Source organism: Canis lupus, chromosome 12, assembly GCF_011100685.1.
Source record: "Canis lupus familiaris isolate Mischka breed German Shepherd chromosome 12, alternate assembly UU_Cfam_GSD_1.0, whole genome shotgun sequence".
NCBI classification, from domain to species: Eukaryota; Metazoa; Chordata; class Mammalia; order Carnivora; family Canidae; genus Canis; species Canis lupus.
The window spans coordinates 58,867,417-58,895,227 of NC_049233.1; the positions used below are offsets into that span (position 1 = coordinate 58,867,417).

Sequence of the window (27,811 nt, forward strand, 5' to 3'; positions counted from 1 at the left end):
AACACTGGTGTGAAATAAACACTTTCATTTAAACACTGCCAACCTTACTTGTACTATGTACTGTTTTTTTCCTTGCGAAAATATTTCCAGCTATGTACACAAGACCTACAGCTTAAATAATTTGATAATAATATAAAACTCTTCTTTTTAGTACAGGTTATATCTCGAGGTGCTAGTATATATAACTACCCAGTTTTGGACATTTTGTAGATGTACAATTTACCTTTGACAATGGATTTCAGATCCCTTGACTCTACTGTGCAGTAAGAGAAACTAGCCATTTATTTTTGGTTTAGATCACAAAGCACTTTCGTAACATCTTTTAAAATAAAGGCTGATATTGTAAAGGATCAAATGCAGTTAAAATAGAAATGTATATAATTTTAACAGAAAACAAGAAAAGGTTAAAATGAATTGTGGTTCAGCTTATGGTAGACGATCAAATTCCAACAGAGACCCTTATATCACTAGGCCATGTCTCTCTCTGGCAAACAGGCATTTTCACTGTAAAGACTCAGGCACAACATGAAAGTCAAGTGACCACACTTGTAAAAAATATTACTTTTGAAATTAAGAAAGATAATTACATTGAAAATTATAACAATTATATATAACAATTACCTGAAAATGTGAAGATGGTGGAGTTCTATGTTTGGTATTGAAAGAAGAGAAGAGTCCTTTAACCACCGACCCTGGATCACCATCTGAACCAGATTGGTGATATTCAGGGCAGTCACCAGCCAGCCCTGGTTTGCAGCCACATCCAGCATTGCCTGAACAGGGGGAAAAATGCACGTATTACAAGAATACCATGGCACTTGCCCTCTCCATTGGGGATCTCATGTTAACTTTATCAGAAGACAAACATAAAATAATAAGCATTATACCTCTAAATGACTATAATCAAAATAGAAACCAGAAAGTAAACCACAGTTGGGTTGGAAGGAACAAATCAAAACTCTCATAGCATTTGTTGCACATTTTTTCCTATAAAGTACCACATTTTTAGCTTTTCTTAGGGAAGCAAATATAGTCAGGTAGGACTGGTAACCAGTAATAAAACAAAGAAAAGCCCAGTGTACTTTAAGAACAAACACCTATATAATTCACTGTATCAAGAGCATTAGAAGCAGCATCTAAAGGGTAAAGCTCAGGAAGTCTTTTCCAAATTTAATATCAATAATGGTAAGATAACAGGCCTTCTTGCCAAAAATTTATTTTCCCCCCAAAGCAGGCTGGAAGGCAGAGCCCTGGTTTTCAATGAAAATAATACACTACATACTTACAAATGGGGCAATTGCCAGTGGTACAAGTGGAATGATGAGAAGCTATTCATATTAGTCTATACATTTAATCTAATGTTTTATGGACAAACAAACGGCTGCATTTGCCTAAGGCAAAACTAAACAGTGAAATCTTCTTTAAACAAAGGAGAAGTTTACACAGGCAAAGCTATTTCAATTAAATTAGATTCTGGAGAATGCTGACTTAAAGACACATAAGTTAATATCATGATCTGAGGCAGCTACTTTATACAGTTTTAGGAGTGTACTCTCTTGTTTTGGGAAATGAAGATATGAAAATAAAAAGAAATTCTATACACCTAGTAAATGCTGAAAATGACAGTATAATGGTAAACAGCTCAGTACCAGCAAAAATATTTATAAAATGTTGTATAAATCTATTAGAACATTTTTGGAATAATTTTTAAGGCATATTATGCTAGTAAAATTAATTCATCATGCTATTTAGTACTACTGAGGCAGACATATTTTCCTCCTAAGTTTTGAGTTTCCTATTCTGTGTCCTCGAATTTAACAAAAAGTGAAACCTGTTTAAAAAACACCTGGCTAAACCAATCTGTTGTCTTTTTATATACATTACACGAAAATGGATCAATAGTTCTGGCTATCATGATTAATGTGATGAAGTGGTCAAACTGGGTTTTAGCACCTGTAAGTCAACCATATATGATAAAGCTTCATATTGGTATAATAGATACCTTTATATGTGTGTATATCAATGTGTATACATGTAAGAATGTACATGTTTATCAATTTAGGGAAATCCGTTTCCATTCTTCCATTTCTCTGTAGAGCTGATTAAAATGCTTTGCCTTTCTCTGAAGTATATAAGACAAACGGATTGTGACCAAAAAAAAAAAAAAAAAAAAAAAAAAAAAGTATTAGTTCACAAGTAACAGTTCTTGATTTATGTAAGGGAAGAGAAAGAAAAAAAAAAGAAATGAATAATTATATCTAATGCAGTATGATGGTGGTGTTAGAAGTTGTAATGTGGGGTGACTATGGCGCTTTTACTTGTGATTTTACATTATAACTTGACTGGAAATAAATTCCAGACCAAGAGCTCACATACAAGAAGAGCTGGATGGATGGACCATATGTTTTTAACTTTGAAGTTTTCATGATGAAGTTGAAAGATTTCATAAAATTTATGAGCATTCCCCACAATTTTTCATTGTATGATCCAGATGTGAAAATGTACAAAATCATGCAAAGTGATTGCTTACATGAAGTAAATGAAAAGCCATGTCATGAATTGAAAACTATTATTTCTCTCATTTTAATTTAGAGAAAAGGCAGGAAGGGAGATCAAAAATCTGGGATGAAAAAAGGTTTTGCAACTACCCAAAGTGGTGAATGAAATGATGCTCTCTGCTCCATCACTCCCTAGTTGCTCCCCACCCTCCACCTCTATCACTGTCTTAGTGCAGACCTTCATTAACTCTCACCTGGAATAATCTAACCAGCCCTTTAGTCTCATTCTCATCTAATTTTTCTTCTATCCATATTTTATATGGTTACCAAAGTAAATTGTTAGAGAGAGAAGAGGGATCATATCATTCATCTGCTCAAATTTCTTCAATGGCCTTGTACTACATAGAGGACAAAGCTAGTGCTTTTCTGCCTGACAGTTTTGGTCTGTGATCTAGCTGGTTCTGGCTTTTCACCCTGGCCTCTTCCTCCCTGTACCCCTGATATAGCAATACTAAATAAATGACTGCTATTTATCCACATTTGCCCTTGCACTTTATGTTCTCTTTTTGCAAATCCTGCTCTATCTACCTGTTTTCCTGGGAAATTTTGATTCATCCTTCAAGTCTATCTCAAATGCTACTTCTTACTGTGAAGTCTCCTTGATTCTTCCAGATGGACTGTAGATATTTTTTTCTTTTCCTGTGTGTCTGCTGTTCTTGATGCATGACTCTGTTATCCTATTGTGATTCTCTGTTTACACATCTGTCCTTTTAACTATAGACTTCTTGATGGCAAGAATGAAGAAATATTCTGTTACCTCTAGCCTAGTGCACTGAAGAAATATGTTTTGTGAAGGAATATTGGTAAAAATCCAATTACAATGATTATAACAACATTTTGCCTAAGTTATTGCACACAGTCCCTGCAGCTCAGGACAAACTGGAGGATGTGGGCTTGGATCTCAGGGTGAGCAAGCAAGCCAATTTTACTGTTCCCAGGTGCATACCTAAAGAAACTAAGGTGAAGGGATGGTCCAGGTAAATGGACTTGAGGGTCCTGATAGGTTGTACTGACATACCTCTGCATGACTGAGCCTAGGATGGATTCTCTGTGTCTTTTCTAGCAGTCTTTCTGATAGACAAAGCCTAATAGGTATCTGCTCCTCCCCCGAGTGGGGCTGACTTTGGCAGCAGCTAGAGATCATGGCTCGGTTCCCCAACTCACCTCAAAGTCCCTTATAGAGATCTAATGCTCAACAACAAAGGTGGTTTTGTACATTGAGGAGCTATAACTCTGGACCAGCTTAGCATTAACATTAGGCAAATACTTAATCCCTCTTTACTTCACATCTACTTTCTAACTTGGCATGCTACTCACAGGACAAAATTAGGATGATTCTAAGTGTAGGGGAAAAAAGGATGGGCACTGACTCTGTTTGAAGCTTTCTCCTACTAAGTTGGAATGAACTCCAATTGATTGTTGATTGAGAATTCTTTGTCATTTCCAGCTGTGACATAATGGAAATATAATTTCTAGCACTGTATTTATAAAATTATGTCACACTTAAAACCTTATCATAATTAGTAGAAACTGTGGAGCTGTCATTTGTTCATAGGAGAACAGGTGATTAGTTTGGTTTTTAACATTGTAACTGAGGTGCCACTAGGAAGCCAGGTGAAGAGTCTAGGTAAGAACTCAAGAACTTCTGAGTACTTGGCTTTATGCCAAGTGAAACAAAAATAATTGGTAAAACAATAACAACTACAGGCTGTAAAAATCACCTCCACCCTTCACTCCTACAAACAACAATGAAAAAATCAGAGTTAGAAATTGGACACTCCGGAAGAATTTTTTAGGTTCTAGGGGTCCTGGGTCCAAAGGCATGCTTTATGACTTGAATACAACTCATGGCCTGAACGTTTATTTTGAATCAATTTCAAGAATTCCCTAAGCATATCAGGCTTGGTCTTAGTATTTAAATTCAACCACATTTTCACAGTGGTGCTATTACTTCTGCGCAGGACAGATTTATCCAAACAGAGAGCTATTTTCTTGTCTTCTGCTACTGTAGAGTATACTTAAAAATGCAAGCTTGACATCTCTCTCTATAAATTATGGCAAATAAAATTTCATTCAATTATTAAAAGTCACAAACAGTGACTTATACAGTTAAAGTCAAGCTGTATAGACAGTATGCATATATGAGGAAAATATTTGTATAATGGTGCACAGATTATAAAACACTTGTAAATAGTTCACCCTGAATCTATAACAATACCAAGTATGAGGCAGGCATTGATACCATCCTCCTCTCACAAATGGAGAAACTTAAGCTTACAGGAGTTCAGTGGCTATGTAATCACACCAGTCAGAAGTGAAGTTAAGACATGATCTTGGTTTTCCAATCAATTACCTGTGTTCATTACACTATATTCTATTACCTTTGGATGACTTACATTGACCTTGGCTTGTTTCTTTTCTTTTTTTAAAGTAGGCTCCACACCCAACATGGGACTTTGAACTCACGCCCCCTGAGATTCCAAGTCACATGCTCTACTGACTGAGTCGGCCAGATGCCCCTAGCCTGTCTCATTTCAAGACAGATTTAAAGTGGTTTACATCTAACCTTTCCCTCCTTCATAACAGAAAAATAAAAATTCCAGACAAAATAATTAGGCATTTAATCAATTACTGTCTCTGTATGAATTTCATTAACACAATCTTGAAAACTTAAAAATTTTAAAGTAATTTGAATCTTTCATTTGGTTATAAGTACATCTTAATATTTGATATGCAGGCATTATATATCTTTTGGAATCCAACTGAATTCTGGATTTAAATAGTTCCAGGGTAATAGAAGAACTTTGAGTACTGTGACTGAATTAAAGTCAACCTCATTGCAAGGAAACAGAATTGCTGACCACCAAAAGCAAAACTATCATTCAATATACATCGAGGTATTAAAGACAGATAATAAGATGAAGCTCTAAGGCCCATTATTTAAAATTTTGTAAATTTATTTGAAAAGTCTGTGAACTAGTGCTCAGTGTCAACAAGACTCTGGCTGTAGAGTATACATATGGAGCAGGAGAGATAATGCACCAGCTCCTCTACCCACAGCTCCCTTAGCATTCTGACTTATAACCTCTTTTCTTCCTCCCTTTATCCTTTCCTCTCTTTAAGGAACTTTTCCTCTTTTTTTTTCTTAAATTAAGATTTTTATTTATTTATTCATGAGAAACACACACACACACACACACACACACACACACACACACACACAGAGACACAGGTAGAGGGAGAAGCAGGCTCCATGCAGGGAGCCCGAAGTGGGACTCGATCCCGGGTCTCCAGGATCAGGCCCTGGGCTGAAGGCGGCGCTAAACCGCTGAGCTGCCCAGGAACTTTTCCTCTTTTTCCTCACATCTCCTGCTAGTCATTTTTGTGTATCTAGAGGAAGAGTAGGGACTGTAACAATCACATGAAAATAAGATCATGACAAAGGCTGAAAGGGCTAGATAATGTTGCTACTTCTGTTCAAATTAGATGACATAAAGTCAATAATACACTGACAGGGTTTCAGAGAAAGATTTATTTAGTCTGGAATGGTAGAAAAAGATTTTTGGGGATGCCTGGGTGGCTCAGCGGTTGAGCACTTGCCCCTGGCTCAGGGCATGATCTGAGTTCTCAGGATCAAGTCCCACATCAGGCTCCCTGCCTGGAGCCTGCTTCTCCCTCTGTCTACATCTCTTTCTCTCTCTGTGTCTTTCACGAATAAGTAAATAAAATCTTAAAAAAAAAAAAGAAAAAGATTTGTTAATTTATAGAAGTCAAGTTACTATTTATGAAATGTCATGAGAGTTCAAAAATACTATGGAAAGATCATCAAAAACAATGAAAGTCTGTGAAATTCAGAGCCAAGAGGAGTCTAAGGAGACATGACAACCAAATGTAATGTGGTATTTTGAATGGGATCCTAGAAAAGAAAAAGGACATTAAGTACACTAAAGAATTCTAAGTACTGACTTTAGTTCATAATAACATATCACTATTGGTTCACTAATTGTGACAAATGTACCATATTAATGTAAGATGCTAATAATAGAGGAAAACTGGGTGTGGGATATATAGGCTCTCTCTGCAACTTTTCTGCACATCTAAAACTGTTCTAAAATAAAAAGTTTATTAAAAAAAACACTCTGGAAATTCATTTTAAGCAGCTTGTTAAAACATTAGCTGTGAGACATCTGCTAGAAGATGCACTATGTAGTTCAAGAGCTCCCAGAAGTTTTACAATGATGGGAAAACCTGGGGAAAAAAAAAAAAAAGCTTTCTTGACAGAAAGGCATACTCCTTTAAAGGTTCAGGTCAGTTGCAAGAAATGATACAATATTTTGTCAATAATTAAAGTGCTATAAGTACATTTATAAGAATCTTTTTCAATAGCAACAGTTGTGCACTGTAACTTTCTCCTGAACTTTCACCCCCAGAAGGTTAGCATTCAGGAAGCTCAGCTGCTGTCTAACAAACTTAATTAATCAAAAAGTCATTTCCGAGCTGTAACTATGAGTAAAAGCGCTTCAAGTGTGCTAGCAAGCCTACAAGTTAATCAAAATGCTAATGCAGTACAAATTAAAGTTGTGATTAACATTTCACAGTAGCTGCTTAAGTGAGTTGATCACACAAATGGGTTAAGCATTACTCATTTCCTATAGCCCCAACCGGGAAAAGGGTTGTTATGTGGGTATGAGGAGAGGAGCTGGGGGTAGAAGGACCCTTCATAATAGCATCACATCATCAATAAACCATCACCAAATTGTCATACAAAAGCTTACAGGTAGAGTCACCCAGGGGGAAATAGCCTTCCAAATTATATTATAGTCCTTGAAGGCAGATTGACTGTAAATCCACAAGAATAAGTAAAGGTGTTTAACACCTCAAAATCCACACATTTGTGTTAGTTTTGGAAATGTGACATGCATCAGTTCTGTGTTGCTTCTTGGTGGGTGGGGAGGGGGAAGGGTGGAAGTGGTACTTTGTTTTAAGTGTTGTTTCCCATGTTCTACTGAGGAATTAAAATGTACCTTTGATAAATGAAAAAATAACCACTAACTGGATAATGATTCATTTTTTTAGTAAGTTTTTATTTTAATTCCAGTGTGGTTAACATATGGTGCTATATTAGTTTCAGATGTACAGTACAGTGATTCACCTGGATGGTAATTCTGCACCATGGTCTGGATCTTTGCATTTGGGAGAATAATCATTCAAGATTAAGTTCATTTAGAATTATTTACTTTTAAATAGTCATCCATTAATAAAACTTCATCAGGCTTCCATGGCAAGATATGAGCTCCTGGAAGTCTTGCCAGGAAAGCAGCCTGAATTAGACTTCCTTGTCTCCATGAATTTGATAAGGTCACACTAATGTTTACAATAAACAGACTACATTTGTTGGTAGACAATACATATTTGGCAGATAATCTCAAAAACATTGGAGAATCCACACATAATAAATTTCCCTTTTCAATCCTCTCTGAATAAAGAACTAGAAGGGAAAAAGTGAAATATTTATTCATTTCATTCAACATGATATACTGACACATACTATATGCCAAGGATTATGTCCAAGTCACCTTGCCAGTGACATTAAAAATAGTTATTGATAAGGTTCCAGCCTACTTTGGATGATGCAAAATCTTCTAAATATGCTTATAACATTAATGTTCCTTGAAATATATCCATAAAACAGATATATTTAAAACTCCATAGTGTAATTTTCATCTTAGGATCCTTTAAAGACTTGAGTTGCAGCAATTAACTATTTTTTTTAACTCTTTAGAGATTGCTAAATATGTATAATCCAATTTTGGAAGTCTAGAAATTATTTACCAATAATCCATCCATCTTTTTCTCAAAATGATCTGAAGAAGCTTTCTGAAGTCTATTATGCTATACTGTCCACTTAAAGATACTATTTTCATTTGGTCTAAGTAGAAGCATTTAAAAGTGTGAAAGGATTCTAAGAATATACAGAAGATTTTATCGACCATTTGCTATATCAAAACATTTCTTATAAGTATTGGATTAAAGATTTGACCAAGTACTTTTTTTGTTAAGCTTAGCAACACCTGGCCTATTTTCACTGCTAACTGTATTTGACTCTAAAACTGGTTCACTTCATTGACACTGACATTCTTCAATACATTGACAACCCACTGAGCATGTGCTTAGTGCACCCACAGGTAAATACTCCTCAAAGGTTACATTAGTCTTCCCCCATGGCGGTTTTATCTACTGGCATCATCAAATATTTCTATGCTTTTTAATCTACTACAAATGGTAATCATTTTGTTAATGGAAATATAGACCCAGGTATAGTTATAGTATTTCTCAGTTAAAATTAAGTCAATGAAAAAATATTCATATCATTACATCACTTCTTTCCTTATCATATTCCTTCCTGTTTCCATACCTGAATACATGCATACAAACATATCTTAAGTTTATCAATTCAAATCTCTTAAAAATAGATTGAAAATGTAATGTGTTTTCAGAATAGATGTGGGTTAAGGAAAAAACAGTGATTATTTGAAATGTAATGTGCTTTAAGTTTGTCAGAAAAGGTTTACAGAGGTAAAGATGTCAAATTATTGCTGAAATTTGAGCTAAACAACAATTTCACCAATAAACTTTTAGGGATTTGTTTTTGTAAATTTAAGAAGGCTCTCTGGGTGAAGAAAAGTATATTTATCTATTCGATTCATATATTTCCTCCCCTTCATTTTTGACTAGCACCATTTATGACCATGTTAGATGATAACTAGACTATTGAGATCATTTTGCAACGTATACAAATGTCAAATGAAAGAAGCCAAGAACCTAACCTAGACAGGGTAGGCAAACTTTGAAGAATGAAAGAGAAACATATAATGTGTGTACGTGTGTTTTAATAGGAATGTATGCGTAGGTTGTTCTAGTATGCATATACTATATTACAGGGTTTTTCGTAATAACGAAATTATTCTTAATTACGAAATTACGCTGGCATTTCTCCTTCCCTCGATGGTTGTATCAGCAATCTGAACCTTCCTCCATTATTTCCAATTTTTGTAGTTTTAGGGGAGAATGTGGGGAGGTACATGGTTAACTCTTGGTATATCTAGAATAATATAAAAACCTCAAGAAAGAGCATAAGCAGTTGATATAAAAAAGGCAAACAGCATATCTACTGGACGCTGTAGGGTGATACAATAAAGTAATTACAAATATCAACTGTGTTAACAAGTTGCTCTTAGAAACTGGTTAAAATAATTATGGATTGTTGAAGGGAACTAGAGTAAATAAGAGGAGGTGATTTGTGTATATATAGAAGGGAGTGATGAATTATAAATATTATTCATGGCCCAGCGGGAATCCTTGGTTTTAAAAAAAGTAGATATTCCTGTGAAGTTCTCATTTTTAAAACAAATTCTGATTAGACCATGAGTACAATTTTTAAATTCATCCTTATAGGACAAAGGGAACCTGGTGAGATATACCTTTATTATGTATATTGTATGCTGAAAATTGTTTTTCTTTTTGTTGTGATCTTGGGAAGATTACTTAGTGTTCATCTGTAAAATGAGGATAATTGTACTACTTCATTAGACTATGATAATGAATGCAGTGTACAGCAAGTAGAACAGAGCCTGGTACAAAGAAAAGTTCTCAAAAAATGTTCAGCACTATCATTGTTAATGATGGTCTGCCTTAGGGGCCCATCATCATATAGTGATTTTTTTGGTGTGGCATGCAGGGATAGTGCACAATTCCCCAAATAATTCTGGTCGAATTTGGTATTTATATATGTTAATTCCAATTTAAATTTGGAAGCAAAGCTCTTCAGATATCTTTCTAACTAACCTACAGTCACATATCTGTGTGTGTGTGCGTGTGTGTATCTTCTTCTTTCATGAGATCGCAGAATCATCTTATAGTCTTTAAAGGCACTGATGCTAAAAGTCCTTTAAAATAAATATCAAAATGCACACAGATATTTTGATCTGTTAAATTCAGGCTGCAGCAGCATTAGCTGACAGGTCAATCTATCATTTACCGCATCTGCAAGAAACTTTCCCAAATAACCTAGTAACCTGACAGCACAATCACACTTTGAAGCACACAGCCCTCTGGTTCTCCGCTCATTGAGTCAGCTCCTCCAGCCCGGGCTTCCCTTTTTCTATGAAACACCTGAAGGCATTCAATCACTGGGAAGTTTTGCTATAAATACCAAACAGGAGGTAGTGGGAGTGACTAAGATATAAACTGGTAGCCTTTTGCTATTTGGCTCACTATTGTATTTAGATAGTTTTCATTTAAATGTGGATGATTTTAAAGATTCTACTTTTAAGTAAAAATGAGATGACTTTAACGTAAAGACTTAATGGCACTTCTTAGAAAAGATCAGAGATAACAGATCAGGATTTAAAGTCCTGGTATTCCACTGGTTTCAGTATGGACTGCCTTGACAAATCACATTTAACAAAGTTATTTAACTTCTCTAAACATCAATTTCTTCCTCTCTTGATTAAAACAAAACAAAGCAAAACAAACAAACAAACAAACAAACAAACAAAAACACAAAACAGCAGAGAGGTAATCAAAAGACATCAACCAGACATCAGCAGTTCTGGCTTTGCTGTCAAATTTGGAAAATTTAGGCAAGTCAGTTTAATTTTTGAAACTTATTTGTAATCTTCTCACAAAGGCTAAAAAACATAAAATTTTCCTTTAGTACATACAATACAGAAAGGATGTCATTTCACTTATGATATTTTACAAATATATATTACAGTCAACATGATCAAGAAGAGGGTTTCAAAGGTGAAATGGCAAGAATAATCAACTCTATAATCACTCAATCTACAAATGAAAACATTTTAAGCAGATTTTAAAAACAGATATGCACAATAATTTTTACTTTTATTTTTGTTCAGTGGGATGGAAATGGAAATACTAGTAAGAGTAACATATTAAAAGGAATCATTACAAAAACATCTCAAACCAAACCAAGAAAAGAAAGACACAAATGACTTTGATATAGAATTTCAAATGAGTATGAGAAGGGAGGGCAGGCTGTGTATATTCTGATCTCCAACAGGGAAACAGGACTACACAACTATATTTTTCTTTTTCTTTTGTGAAAGATTCCTTTGGATATGGGTAGTCAAGACTAGAGAGTTTTCATAATCTAAATGATGATTCATATAAAAGGTATGTTTCTATAAAATAAAGAGCATAAAAAAGCTTTAGAGTAAATGACTATGATAAAACAAGGAAATAAAAGAACAACTAAGAATAAGAATACTAAACTAGACCTATTTCCTTGAGTTCTCAAATCATTGTTTAATTTATAAACATTAACTAACGCCCTATTCTTGTAAGGTGTTATTTTTTTTCAGACACGAGGGGTTAAGTGACTTGCCTTGTACCTTATACTAAAATAAGAGCTGAGCTGAATTTATGGTAAGAGCTGGTGGCTCAGAGTCCCACAGAGAGGCCACAAGGTCATGCTGATATTCCATGAGGGCAACAGTATAATTTTCAATCAGCCAGCAGGGCTGCAGCTTGGAAAACTGCTTGAACCAATACTTTTTAAGGCCAATAACAGTCACATTATCAAATGAGAAGAACAGGGTACAATGATAAAACTGTCAATAAGCCACAGAAAATTTTACCAACTCCTGATTTTCTTCCCCAAATTTCCATTGGGAACCCTAATACTCTTTTCTCTTCCTGGCATGTTTACTTTTAACACAATCTTATAAATTGCAGAAATGAGAGGATTTAGGATACCAAGCTTGTTGCCATCTTTTTATAACTTTTTTTTTTTTTTTTTACTAAGGTGGCTTCTGAAAAGCCAACTCAATATTTAAGATGATCATAACTAATAATTTATAATAAAATTCTACCACAATGTCTGACTATAGTGGAGTCATTAAATAAACTATGACCTTCACATGAAGAAATATAGTGCAGCCATTAGAAATTATGTTGAGAAAAACATTAGTGTTAAAGAATATTTAGTGTTATAAATTTAAAAAGTTTATAAAATAACATGATGAAAATCTACAAAAGAAAAAACTGAGAGAGCAAGTATGTATATGTATAAATGTACAAAGAAAAAGAGCTTTTGAGTTTCCAGGGGCAAAAAGGAACAAAACACAACTATAGTACTCTAGCTAGTAAATTTGGTTTTGGTAGGAAAAAGGGTTAGTAATTCTAAAATGACACCAGGAGTATGCTACGATTAAGAAAATAGTAAATATGTTTTGATTAATGAGAGGTTTCTTATAGGTGGAGAAAGGAGCTATAAATTTAAAAATAAGAGAAAAAAATTTAAAGACCTTCTACAAATCAATATCCCCAAAACAAATAATCCAATAAAAATGTGCAGAAGACATGAATATACAGTTTTTCAAAGAAAACATAGAGACGGCCAACAAACACATGAAAAGATGCTCATCCTCACTTATCCTCAAGGAAATTCAAATCAAAACTACAATGCAGTATCCCCTTACACCTTTCAGAATGGCTAAGGTCAATAACAAGAGAAACAACAGGTGTTGGTGAGGTTGTGGAGAAAAAGTAACCTTCTTGCAGTGTGGTGGGAAGGCAAACTGGTGGAGCCACTGTGGAAAACAGTATGGAGGTTCATCAAAATGTTAAAAATAGGGATCCCTGGGTGGCACAGCGGATTAGCGCCTGCCTTTGGCCCAGGGTGTGATCCTGGAGTCCCAGGATTGAGTCCCACATCAGGCTCCCTGCATGGAGCCTCCTTCTCTTCTCCCTTTGCCTGTGTCTCTGCCTCTCTCTCTGTGTCTCTCATGAATAAATAAATAAAATCTTAAAAAAAAATGTTGAAAATAGAACTCTATGATCCAGCAATCACACTACTGAGTATTTGCCCAAGGAATACAAAAACACTAATTCATAGGGATACATGTACCCCTATGTTTACAGCAGCATTATCTACAATGGCCAAGAGTGTTCATGGATAGATGAATGAATAAAGAAGATGTGGCATATGTGTGTATATGTCTTCCTAGAGGGGTAAAGCATGTGCTGGTTACAAAAGGATGTCAAAAAATGCATGTGTTTATTATAGCCTTAGGTTTAATAATTCCTGAAAGTTTGTACTTATTCTATTTTATGAAATATCCCTATTCTTTTAAATAACATAAAGTATTTTTCTGATAATAAAAATGTTAAAAGCTAATTTTAAAAACATTTAAGCATTTCAGAAAAGCATAAAGAAGAAATTAAAAATCACCCACAATCCTGTTACAGAGATGGCTACTGTTCACATTTTGATGGACACTATTTTGCATCTTCTTTCTAAGCATATTTGCACATATATAGATGTTCTACAAACATAGAGAATCCATACATAGAATTCAAGAATGAAATTGTAATATTTTACAGCATTCTATAACTGGAAAGATACTTAGGTTATCTACAAGTCTTTAATTTTGTAAATACAGTATCTCCATGTACCTCCCTATACACAGACTCTATCTTAAAACACCCTAAGCTTTTGGAAAATTAAAAAAAAATTTACTACAGAAACGTCCAAAAAAGATAAAATATAGAAAATCAAATCTCTTCTAATCTCGTTTTTTTTTTTTTTTAAATTTTTTATTTATTTATGATAGTCACACACAGAGAGAGAGAGGCAGAGTCATAGGCAGAGGGAGAAGCAGGCTCCATGCACTGGGAGCCTGACATGGGATTCGATCCCGGGTCTCCAGGTTCGCGCCCTGGGCCAAAGGCAGGCGCAAAACCACTGCGCCACCCAGGGATCCCCAAATCTCTTCTAATCTCAAGCCCTTAGGAGTGCTTCTCTCCCAATCATCTCTCAGCAAATGGCAGCTCCATCCTTCCATCTGCTCAGGAAAAAAAAGCCCTGGAACCCTCTTTGGCTCCTCACTTTCCCTAAAAACCCCTTTCCAGTTCATCAGCAGATTCTAAGTCAGAAAACAAAACAAAACAAAACAGGGAACCAACCAATTCTCACCAGTTTCACACTTACCAAACTGGTCTAGCTGCCATGATTCCATGCCTAACTCTAAAGCATTCAAGATATGAAAAGTTCATTGGTAGGGTTTCAGATACTACACTGCAACTAACCTTCAAGAAATACTGCATGTCAAGTTTTCATGTAGTGTCAGAAAAGAATATCTACAATAACCTGAAAAGGTTATAAAAATACTTCTTCACTTTTCAAACTACATATCTTTGTGAGGCTGGTTTTTCTTCATACACTTCATATATTTTTTTCATAAAACATTATATTGTAACAGACTGATTGCAAAAGGAGATATATGTATCTAACTGACTTCTATTAAGCTAGACATTAAAGATATTTGTAAAAATGTAAAGTAATTCCATACTTTTCACTAATTTTCTTTATTGTCCTGGAAAATATTTACTTTTCCTGAAAAATCATGTTATTTTTATTAACATATAATGGGTTTGTTATTGTTATTTTTAAGTAACATAATAAATATTTCAGGATTTTTCAGTTTTAATAAATATGGTAAATATTCATAGATATAACCAACATAACCATTAGTGACCACGGCTCTAGCAGCTTGCCTCTCAAAGTAAAATCTAAAATCCTTAATGGTTTACAAACTCCCTACCTTGACCTGACTCCATTTTCTCTGAGAAAATAATCTCCATATTCCCTGTTTCTTGACTTCATTTCTAGTGCCTCTTTCCACCTTCTTTAAATGATCTCTGTTATTTTTCTTGGGCTATACCAAGTAAGTTTGTGCATGAGAGACCTGGCACTAGCTTTTCATAGTTTTTGGAGTATGCTCCCTCAGATAATCTTATGGCTTACTCTCTTCTTTCAATTCTTTCTTTAATGTTACCATAAGCAAGATAGTCCCTGAATACATTTAAAGTAGTGCAAAACAACACTTTCCATCTTTCTCTATTATTTCCTCGATTATACTTTTACCTTTTATAAAAAGAGCAGCTTTCACCCCTTGACTTATATTGTCTTTTCCATCTCAAGTGAAAGCCCATAACAGTAGGCAATCTTTTGCTTGTTCACTGCAATATGCTCAGTACCTAGAAAAGTACCTGGCATTTACTTTTACTTTCCTTTTTTATCCAATGGATAACTAAAATCATCTTTTTTTTTTTTTTTAAGATTTTATTTATTTATTCATGACAGACACAGATAGAGAGAGAGGTAGAGACACAGGCAGAGGGAGAAGCAGGCTCCATGCAGGGACCCCGACGTGGGACTCGATCCCGGGTCCCCAGGATCACATCCCAGGCCGGAGGCGGCACTAAACCGCTGGGCCACAGGGGCTGCTCTGAAATCATCATCTTATTGAATTTATATTTACCTTTACCTTTGAAAATTCTTGGTTTGATTCATCAGATTTTTCTCAACAACACTATGATAAATATTTTAAATGTAAGGAAAAACAGGAGGGAAGAAGCAGAAATGATGGGAGAAAATATAGGTATTACACTTTCATACCTGACATACTCTGAGCGCTTGGTCCAAGACTGTTTTGGTATCAGTGTCATAATCTGGGCAGGGCAGCATGGTTCTGCTGAGATGCGCCTGTAGTAGGAGATGTGCTTTGGTGTGAGGGCTATCAAATGAATGAGGATTTGATTCAAGGGGAAGACATTTTGCCAGTTCACTATTCATATGATCTTCATTGTGTCTTACTGGCAAATCTGTGTATTCTTCTGCATCCTGAAAAAAAAAAAAGACATATATATATACACACACACACACACACACACACACACAGATATATATACATATAGAAAATAGAAAATAATGTACTGGATCAAAAGTACAGTAATTAATGTACTTCCTAGCTTAACTACTGATATTTAAAACATGGTTTAGGAAAACCATAAGGTAACCAATCATGCCTCTTAGAACTTTGCAATACTATTATTGCTCTTTTTATTTATATAATCAACAAAAATAACAGGGGACTTGCTGGGCATCACACACTATGCTTGACACTGGGTTACAGCACTGAACCAGAAACTGAGTTCCTCAAGGACAGACAAGTTCTACAAAATATAATGAATGTTAATGTATGGTAAGTACAGAGTGCTGAAGGGACATTCAGTTTGGGGACCTACTTATTTTAGAGAGTCAGGGAAAGTTTCTTGGGAGCAATGACATTTAAGTTAAGATCTTTAGAATAAGTGAAAGGAATATGGCAGGCCTGGGGCAGTAGGATTGAGGATAAGATTGGTGAGGTAAGAAAGGATGAAGAGAAGCATCATTAACTTAAAATTTATTGTATTAGATTAGATTAAAGTAAAATGATTTGAAATTGAGAGTTTCCAGTTCCACATGTACAAAGCTTGGAAGTCACCATTCTGTTCTTATGATAAGTAAAAAGCTGAACAAATTGAAAGATCAACAGCTCTTTTTGGACACATAAAAGAGGAGAGGACATGGGGCAAATTGCTCCCCTAAGACTGGAGACATAGGCAAATATAGGGAGTCATATCTAACAGAAGCAGATACTCATGAGCAGAAACCACCAAGGGAACCATTAAGGAAATCTGAGCTGTAATTGTTGAATTATTGGAGGATCAGTGTAAATAACTCAGACTTTAAAACTCCAGGAAGACCCAACCTTAGGGGGAGTCCAAAAATATTTGAAGTTTACATCCAGGAGCTTGACCAGATTCCCATGGGAAGTATCAGAGCGAAAACGGCTGGGGCTTCCAGTAGGGGAGTTCCAGCAGGGGGTTTCCAGTTTGAAATATGCCAGAGAATTCTGTTCTTAATAAGGCCTACACTCAGGAAAAACTAGTTAACCAGAGTCTAACCTGCTAGGGTACTATTAGAGCTTAACTGACCTGGAATAAGGGAAATACCCAATTTTGGCTATTTTAGTCATCCTGTCCCATCTAAGGGGAAAGAAAAAAACCTGAGAAACACTTGTGAAGTTCATGGTCCCAAGGCCTGGCTCACTAAAAGATCGAGACCTAATCACAGAACTATAGCATATTTCCCCCAACCTCATCAGCACATTACTAAAGACCTATTTATAGCATTATTATTATTTTTTTACAAAGTACATTATGTCTGGTTATCAAGAAAAAAATACAAAGTATATCAAAAAACAAAACAATGCCCCCCCATCACCCCCCCCCCCCAAAAAAAAAACCCAAAACAAAAAGACCTACGCAATTTCAACAGACAAAGCTAGTACCAGAATGGCAAAGATATTAGAATTATCAGGCATGGCAGAGATTTTAGAATTACCAGACTGGGAATTTAAAACGACTATAATTAGTTGCTACTCAACTGATATATGCTAACGGCTCTAATGGATAAAGTAGGCAGCATATAAGAACAGATGGATGGGGCACTTGATGGCTTGGTTGGTTAAACATCTGATCCCGGCTCAGGTCATGATCTCAGGGTCTTGGGATCAAGCCGAGTCAGGCTCCACATTCAGTGGGGAGTCTGCTTGTCCTTCTGCCCCTCCCCCCATTCATGCACTTTCCTTCTCAAATAAATCAAAATCTTAAAAAAAAAAAAAAAGAATAGATGGGCAATGTAAAATGAGATAAAAATGCTAAGAAAGAACCAAAAAGAAATGCTAAAAACAAAAATTACTATAATGGACATGGAGAATGCCTTTGATGGATTTATTAGTAGACAGGACATACCTAAGAAAAGAACTGAGCTAGAGGACATCAATAGAATCTTCAAGAACTAAAAAGCAAAGAGAACAAAGACTGAGAGAACCAGAATAGAATATTCAAGGACTATGAACAACTACCAAAGATGTAACATACACATGATGGGAATACCAGAACAAGAAGAAAGACAGAAAGAAACAGAAGAAATATTTGAAACAATAATGACTGAGAATTTCTCCATATTAATGTCAGACACCAAACCACAGATCCAGAGAATACCAAGCAGAATAAATCCAAAAAATCTACACCTAGGCATATCACCTTCAAACTCTGATTATAAATAAAGAAAAAATCCTGAAAGAAGCCAGGGGAAAAATACATCTTATAGAGCAACAAAGATAAGAACTACATCTGACTTCTCAAAAACCAAGCAAGTAAGAGAATGGAATGATATATTTAAAGTGTTGAGAGAAAAAACTCAGCAACCTAGAATTCTGTACCTTATAAAGTTACTTTTCAAAAGTGAAAGAGAAATGAAGACTTTCTCAGATAAAAAATTGAGTTAATTTGTTGTCAGTAGACATGCCTTCCATGATACATTATAAGTTCTTTAGAGAGAAGGAAAATAATATAGGTTAGAAACTTGTATCTAAATAAAGAAAAGAGGGATCCCTGGGTGGCGCAGCGGTTTAGCGCCTGCCTTTGGCCCAGGGCGTGATCCTGGAGACCCGGGATCGAATCCCATGTCGGGCTACCGGTGCATGGAGCCTGCTTCTCCCTCTGCCTGTGTCTCTGCCTCTCTCTCTCTCTCTGTGTGACTATCATAAATAAATAAAAATTAAAAAAAATTAAAAAAAAATAAATAAAGAAAGAAAAGAGAGTGATGCCTGGGTGACTCAGTTGGTTAAGCATCTGCTTTCAGCTCAGGTCATGATCTAAGGTCCTAGGATTGAGCCCCACTGACTGCCTCTGCCTACTGCTCCCCCTGCTTATGCTGTCAAATAAATAAATAAAATCTTTAAAAAAATAAAGGAGAATATGAAAGAGGGAATAAGTGGAGATAAAGTGAAGCTTTTATTTATTTATTTTAAATTTCCTTCTTTTTTTTTTTTTTAAATTTATTCAGAGGCAGAGAGAGAGAGAGAGAGAGAGAGAGGCAGGCAGAGAGGCAGAGACACAAGCAGAGGGAGAAGCAGGCTCCATGCAGGGAGCCCGATGTGGGACTCAATCCCAGGTCTCCAGGATCACACCCCAGGCTGCAGGCGGCGCTAAACCGCTGTGCCACCGGGACTGCCCTAAAGTAAAGCTTTTATTTTTCTTATTGTTAACTGACCTGATAACACTTTATTCAAGATAATAATAGCAACAATGTATTTGATTATGTTTATGTATATATCTTACATCTATATGCTTATGTGTGTATATATGTATATTTATATATATATTTATATTTAAAGTGAAGTGAATGACAACAACGATACAAGAAATGAGATTGAGGAATTAGTACTATTGTGTTATTATAAAGTATTCACACTACCTGTGAAGTAGTATGTTAACTGAAAATGGAAATGGAGTGGTAGTACATGTATATTGTAAACTGGGGCAATCACTAAAAGAAGCAAAAAAATAAGGTTTAACTGACATGCTAAGAAAGGAGAAAGTGAAATCAAATAATTGCTCAATTAAAACCACAAAAGGCAGAAAAAGAGTGGAAAACAAAAAGAATAACAAAGAACAAGGGCTACAAATAGAAAATAGTAGCAAGTAGGGTAGATGAATCCAATTATATCAGTGAACACTTTGAATTGTCAGTGATCTAGATGATTAAGAGAGACTGTCAGAGTGGATAAAAAACACAATCCAACTATATGTTGTCTACAAGAAATCTCTTTAAGTATAAAGACACATATAGATTAAAAGTAAGTGGATGAAGAAAAATACCATGCTAACACTAATCAAAATAAAAGCAAGAGTAGTTATATTAATTTCAGACAGAGCAGACTTCAAAGCAAGGAAAGTTATCAGTGAAAAAGAAGGGAATTACATAAGGACAAAGGGGTCAATTCACCTGGAAGACCTAACAATTTTTAGTGTGTATGTGCCTAACAACAGAGTGTCCAAGTATGTGAGTGCAGTGAGTGACTGAAGGATTTTTAAATATTTGAATATCAATATAATTAATACAATTCATTTTATTAATAAACTTAAAAAGAAAACACAATCAACTCACTTAATGCAAAAAAAAAATGACAAAATCTAACTATCCCTAATGAAAGCTCTCAGCAAATAAAAAAGAAGGGTACCTTAATCTCTGAGAAACCTACAACTAATATCATATTTAACAGTAACTGATTGAGTGCTTTCTCCCTAAGATCAGGAATAAGAAAGGAATATCTGCTCTTTGTATTTCTGTAATAAATGGCACCAGAATTTTCAGTCAGTTCAATCCAATAACAAATAAAAGAAACCCAGATTGAAACGGAAGAAGTAAAACCGCCTTCATTTGTAGATGGTATGATCAAGATAGAAAACCCAATGGAATCTATAAAATAGAGTGAGTTTAGCAATGTTGCAGAAGACTAATGTACAAATATTAATTGTATAATTGCATTTCTGTATATCAGCAACCAATAATCAGAAATGAAAAAATACACAGCATAAAATATATGAAGTACTTAGAGGTGAATCTGAAGAAAAAGCATGAAACACCTGTATACTGCAAAGTGTACTATGAAACACTGCTAAGAAAAATCAGAAGGCATAACTAACTGGAGAGATATACTTTAATTCTCCTAGAACTGATTTATAGGTTTAATATAATCTCAATCAAAACCACAGTAGACTTTTTTGGTAGAAACTGACAAATTGATTCTAAAACTCTTAAGGAAATGCAAAAAACCTAGCATAGCTGAAAGAATTCTGAAAAGGAGCAAAGTTGAAGGGACGCCTGGGTGGCTCAGCGGCTGAGCGTCTGCCTTTGGCCCAGGGCGTGATCTCAGGGTCTGGGATCGAGTTCTACATCAGGCTCCTTGGAAGGGGCCTGCTTCTCCTTCTACCTATGTATCTCTCTCTCTGTCTCTCATGAATAAATAAAATCTTTAAAAGAAAAAAAGGTGAAGAGTTAATAATACCTGATTTCAAGACTTTTTTATTTTTTTAAAGATTTTATTTATTTATTCATGAGAGACAGAGAGAGACAGAGAGGCCTAGACAGAGGCAGACAGAGAAGCAGGCTCCATACAGGGAGCCGGATATGGGACTTGGTCCCGGGATCACAGGATCACATCCTGAGCCGAAGGCAGATGGCTCAACTGCTGAGCCACTCAGGCATCCCTGATTTCAAGACTTTAATTGTGAAGCTTAATCTAATCAAAAGTGTTCTACTGGAACAGAGTCCAGAAAGAAACACATAACTACAAAGACAACCAATTTTTGACAAAGTGTGAAAGGCAAAGTAGCAGAGAAAGAATAGTCTTTTCAAGAATAATTGCATCTACATGCAAACAAAACAAAACAAAATAAAACAAAACAAAAAAACCAAACCCACAAACAAACCCAAATAAAGCAAAATGAAACAGTTCAAACTCTACTTTGTACTATATATAAAAAACTCACTCAAAATGTGTAATAGACCTAAATATAAAATCTAAAACTATAAAACTTCCAGAAGAAAAACAGAAAGACATTTCTGCTACTTAGAGTTAGGAAAAGATTTCTTTGGCAGGATAACTTAAAGCATGATCTATAAAAAAAATTGATAAATTGAGCTTCATCAAATTAAAGAGTATCTGTTCTTAGACATTAAGAGAATTAAAATATAGGCTATAGACTGAAAACATTTGCAAAGCACCTATCTAATACAGGACTTCTAAACACAATGTATAAACTTTCAAAACTCAAAGTGGAAATACAAACATCCCAGTGAAAACAAGGCAAAGATTTCAACAGATACTTTATGTAAAGATGTGAAATATTAATTACTAGGAAAACAAAAATTAGAATAGCCAAAATTTAAGTGACTAACATACCAAGCACTGGCAAGAATGGAGAAAAATTGGAACTTTTCTTACACAGCTTGCAGGACTTTAAAATGTTACAATTGCTTAGGAAAACAGTTTCACATTTTCTTAAAATTTAAACATAGAACTACCATGTGATCCAGCTATTCCATTCCTAGTGATTTACCTAAGAGAAAAGACAGCATATATCCACACAAAGATCATACACAGTAGTTGATAATAGCTTTATGTATAGAGGGGAAAAAAAAGGGAAAAACCTAAATGCTCACCAACAGATGAAGGGATAAACCAATTATAACTATACAATGGATCCATACAACGGGATTTTACCAAGCAATAAAAAGAATAATCTATTGATACTTATGATAATATGGATGAATCTCCAATAATTATGATGAAAGAAGCCAGACCAAAACACAGTACATACTCAAGGATTTGCAAACTCAACTACAGAGACAGAAAACAGACTGGTGGTTGTCTAGGGAAGGGGTCAGGGTGGGAGGGGAGGGATTTAAAGCTAACAGAGGGGTATGAGATAACTTTTGATTTGTATTTGATAGGCATAGAATTCCTGCCTAAGAAATAAAACTGTGTGATGAACCCCTGACAATTATATTATTTGGAATTCAATAATATGAAACAGAGTATTCTACTACCCATGTAGGTTTTCATCTTTTCTTGTTTGACTTACAATTTCAGAAACCTATGCCTTCACTAAAAAGATAGTTATATCCTTATGACAAAAATTCAGACGATATTAATAGTCAAATTCTTATTTCATAAACTAAATGGAATAAATTCTTTTAAACAAATATTTGTTGACTATCTGCCTTATGAGAAAAACATATAATATTTAACCAATCACAAAAATAAATGCAAATTTGATAAGGTGACAAGAACTATGAAGAAGAAACACACGGAAGCATGAGAGTTTTTAGCTAAGAAATCTGACAGAGTTAGGAAGGTCATAAAAGCTTCCAGAAGGAAAAGGCAGATAAGCTAAGATAGAGATAATCAGCAGATATTAACTAGATGAAGAGAGAAGTGAAAAGTGTTCTAGGAACAGTATATACAAAGGTCCTATAGTGGAAAGGAAAATCATGAGTCCAAGAGACTAAAAAAATGTTTAAAAATAACTTCAACTGATTCAATATATTACATTGAAAAAATATTTTAAATGAATATCTGAAATATTAACTGAAAACTAGATAAATATTTTATTTTTTTATTTTATTTTTTTCTAGATAAATATTTTAAAATGTTTCATCTTATTTTGCTATGTATTCGTCAAAAATCACAGCTAACCCACACTATTTTAAACACTATCTTCATCTTTTGGATTGCTTCATTTAAGAAGTGTATGCTGACATATTAGCAATTACTAATTTTTTTGCCCCTATGTGTCATGTTGGTTTTCCTTTCACATATCATTTCAGCTCTTTCCTGCCTGTTCTCTCTGAAGTCATCTGCTAAAGAAGGACCAGTTATACATGACAGTTATATTATTTTTGATTTCAGGTGATTTCAGGACTAAAGCAACATCACGTGATGGCTGATTCATCTTCATATATCTGGGCTCCATCCAAATCCCAATGAATGACTATCCACCTATTCCAGGCTTGCCAAGTAGTTAAGAAAAAATGAATAGCATATAAGAAAGAAGATGGCTCAGAAATCTAAAACATGACCTTTTACATTTAAGGAACTTAAAATAATGTTGGGGGAAAATTTATATACATAATTATTTTGAGTGTAAAATAAAATACTATTATTCAGAGAAGAGCACTGGAGTGAGCTGGGTGTATTGGAAAATTTCCCAAAAGAGATAGTGTTTGTTCTAGGCTTAGAACAATTTGTAGGAGAGGACAGAGGGAGAGGGATTCCTTGCATTCCATGCAGAAAAAATAATATGATAAGGAGGGGTCTGAGGTTTAAGCCTCAGGGATGAAGAGAATGATGACGCTATTAATAGCAGAGAAGTTGGGAACACTCAGTGGGTAGGAGCTTTCAGTCTAGCATGCAAAATACACTTAAAGGGGAAAAAAAGGCAATAATTCAGATAGCTGGGTAAAGGTGGAAGGAGAAGAAATCAACTTTAAACCTGTTTCATGGTCTAACATTTTATTCATATTTAGATTTCTTTCTACTATTCATTAAATACAACTTCTGATCTTTTAGCAGAAGAAAATCAAATAGTTATTTTAATAATGCAAACTGAATTGGCTTTCTAGGTTTTGAATATGTAGGAAACAGGATTAGGCTTACAAATTATTTTCATAGTTCAATTAAAGAAAAATTATACAGAAAGTAAGAATTCGGCTAAAAGCACTAATAGTATTATCTAAGTCATCTACTCTCCTCAGTACAATCTTGTTCAAATTTGATTATATACTCCCTCTCTCACTGCCCTGCTATGCACAAACAGAAGGGAGGGAGAGAGAGATGGAGGGAGAGACAGAGAAAGAGAGAGACAGAGACAAATTAACAACATAAACTGTTGGTGAACTCACAGAGAAGCAGTGTAACTGAACAGAACTGATGACTTATAATCATGCTCATTGTACTTTTGTTTTTTTTCAGGTAAATTTGATCATCAGTGCTTTTTGTTGTATTTGCTTACTTTAGAATCTAAACTCTATGTAAGATGTGATTCCACTGTTCTCAAACCATGCCAATTCTCCTTGAATTACCCGATTTATTGCTTTAATCCCCTGCTTCAGTAGGATTGTGAATTTGCTAACTGCCAGCAGTATCAGTATCACATGAGTCTGCTAACAGCTGAGTACATTTTAGGTTGGAAAAAATGTTGCGCAGAAGAGAGATCTTCTAATAAGGGAACCATCAGATCTTTACTGCAGTATTACCCAAAAACAGTGACCTTACTAAAAAATTTAATGCAAGGGTGACTTTTCTCAATGCACGAAGTAATCTTTCTAAACTCAGGAGTCTTTAATTTCTTGGCAAAAATCTATAAATTTTAATTTTTATTAAAGTAAATAATGTATTACTACAGCAGACATGGTCTTAGTATGCTGAGTCATTTGTTTACCTAATTTTTATTCAGCACGCATTAAGTACTTAGATATACAATGGTGAATAAAACCAGAGGCATGATCGCCTACCTTCACAAAGCTTTATAGTCCAGTGGAGGAGCTAAACCTTAATCAGAATTGACCACAAATAATGTAAAATGACAACTGGAAGTATAAGGGAGGGGAAGTATAAGGGAAGGGAGGTTCAAAAAACAGTGGGTCAGGTAAGGTAACTTTGAGGAGTTTAAGACTTGACTGAAATAATGTAAAAAAATGTTTTTTTTGATGAAGAATGTTAGGAGTGATACGCTAAGGTTCAAATTTGCATTGCGAAAGAGATATTGAGTTATTAGAGGAAAACACAGAAATCTAGAATGCCTACATAGAATTTATTATTTAATATATGCTTTTGATAAGTAATGTAGTTTTCATAATTAAATTTGAGATGTGCAATGTTTTTGAGATCTTCAAAGGAGTTGGTATTTAATTTATAAATATTCATAAAATATCAAAACAATAATAGTTTCTGTAGTTAAGAATTCTCCATAACTGAGGTCTCATCAAAAGTAGTTACTTCCTTTGAGGATCCTCTCCTTTTCTGCTTCCAGTGTTTGAATTAAAGGGGAACCCAAAGAATGTAGTAAGTAATTAATCCCCTCAGAAATGTTGTAGATCATGAGGATGGTATGAGATGGTGTAAGGTGGTAGACAGAACACTGGATTTAGGAAGTGTTACAACAGGTGGATTTTCAGCTCTGCCGTTTGTAAGCTATGTGACCTTCTCAAAGTAACCAAACCTCCCTAAATTTTCAATTTCTTACCTTAAGTTGGGATTTGGTGGGAAGATTTGGTGGGATAGTGTTTATGAAACACTCAAAAATTGTAAGACTTGGTATAAATGTTAGGAATTATTATAATAATGATCCCCACTTCTGATACCATAAAGGATGTTAGCTGGAGTTTAATATTCAATTATTTGAGTTTTGTTCTACAGTTTTCAGTTGTAAAACTTTGTTGCCAATTATGTAAATATACTTCACTAACTAAATTAACATTTAATTAATTGGCTTTAAAAATATTAGGATTCTTAAATATGATTCAAGGAAACACAATTATTTTGTTTTTTTACTGACACTTTACCAGTAGTGGCACATTCATTTCATACAAGTAATCATACAATTTTTATGTAATTGTGTTACCAAAAACACAATTGAAAGACAATGTTCTCATGCTACAAGAGACAGGTAAAATATTCAGGAATCGTATCCTCTTGAACCATAGATTTGATATTGCAGACTTTAATCTCCAATTTCCAATTAGGTTTCTTTTAAAACCATTTTAATGAAATGTTCACAAAAGCACATCAGTGTGTGATAAGGAAATATGTTCTCTTCAGTGTGCCTTAGTGAGCTAACTCAAAAACACTGTGGAAAAGGAATGAATGATTTACATTACACACCTAGCACAACTTTCCCAAAGAAGTATTACAGTTATGTTACTCTGAAACACTTCCATATTTTCTAATTAAAACTCAAGTGCTATGAATCCCAAGAATAAAATGGAAAATACTGATTTTAGATTTATTAGAATAGATAAAGAATATTCTTGGTATTTAATTGTGTGTGCGTGTGTGTGTGTGCGCGTGCTTTGATTATGGGCTCGAGAAACAATCTGAAATGAAGACTGAAGACAACTGCTGGTTAATCCTCACTTGCTCTGCCAGACTCTCCTGCAAAAACCAGGATCATTTATTCCTGGAATTCCAGTTCACAATTTTTCTAAGCTCTTTAGAATGCGTCATGTTTGATTCACCACTTAGCTCTTATCTCCTTCAAGTATTTTATTCTGGTTGTTTCAGAATACTTACAAAGGAGGTTTCTTACTCAGTTTAGATTGATTAAAAAAACAGCAATCCTAGGATCAGCAGAGAGAGCTAGTAAAATAATCAAAATCCCTGCTTAAAAACAAACAAGCAAACAAAAACCCTTTTCTAGCCACTTTTTTCCTCAGTAGGACACTCTATTTACCTCCAAATTACTCCTCTAATTTTAAACAACTTGTCTAGTTAATTTCCTGTGTGTGATCACTGACTATAAGTGAGGTTCATTTTCTTATCTACATCATGTAGGTAATTAAAGGAAATTGAAAGTGGGCAGTGAAGCTTTTATGCAACTGGGATTGAAGCTGAATGGAGGGCAGTGAGGTCAGTGGAGTCCATTATATTTTTATGTGAGAGGCTGGTCTGTCTGCCCTGTCCTTGTTTATTTAGTGGAGGCTGGACAGGCTACTAACTGCAAATCTGTGTCTCTGATTTGCCCAGCTGTCCTTGAATAAAGACATCTTCCCCTGCAAATGTTAAATGACAGTGATTGACAACCTATGATGAACTCTGCTTGCAACCCCCTGCTACTGTTTTTAGATTGCAAAAGAAAAAACAGACTAAAGAAACATCTTTCATAATCACATCAAATGGGCCCTGATGTTCACTCAATAGATTTTATTTTGTTTCCCTTTTCACTACAAATCTCATTTTGTTCTACAAATGCCATAAACTCAGCCTCTTCAC

The 27,811-nt window shown here is 34.8% G+C and overlaps 1 protein-coding gene across 6 annotated transcripts in view; it reads right to left on the reverse strand.

The window, feature by feature from the left end:
* ASCC3 (activating signal cointegrator 1 complex subunit 3) overlaps positions 1-27,811 on the reverse strand; it is a 336,407-nt gene that overhangs the window by 8,723 nt on the left and 299,873 nt on the right. For all 6 annotated transcript variants that reach the window (XM_038554805.1, XM_038554806.1, XM_038554808.1 and 3 more), the window contains 2 exons: positions 16,042-16,266; positions 622-773 (listed from right to left, as the gene is read on the reverse strand). In XM_038554805.1, the coding sequence (XP_038410733.1) occupies positions 622-773; positions 16,042-16,266 (377 nt within the window). The remainder of the gene's footprint in view (positions 1-621; positions 774-16,041; positions 16,267-27,811) is intronic.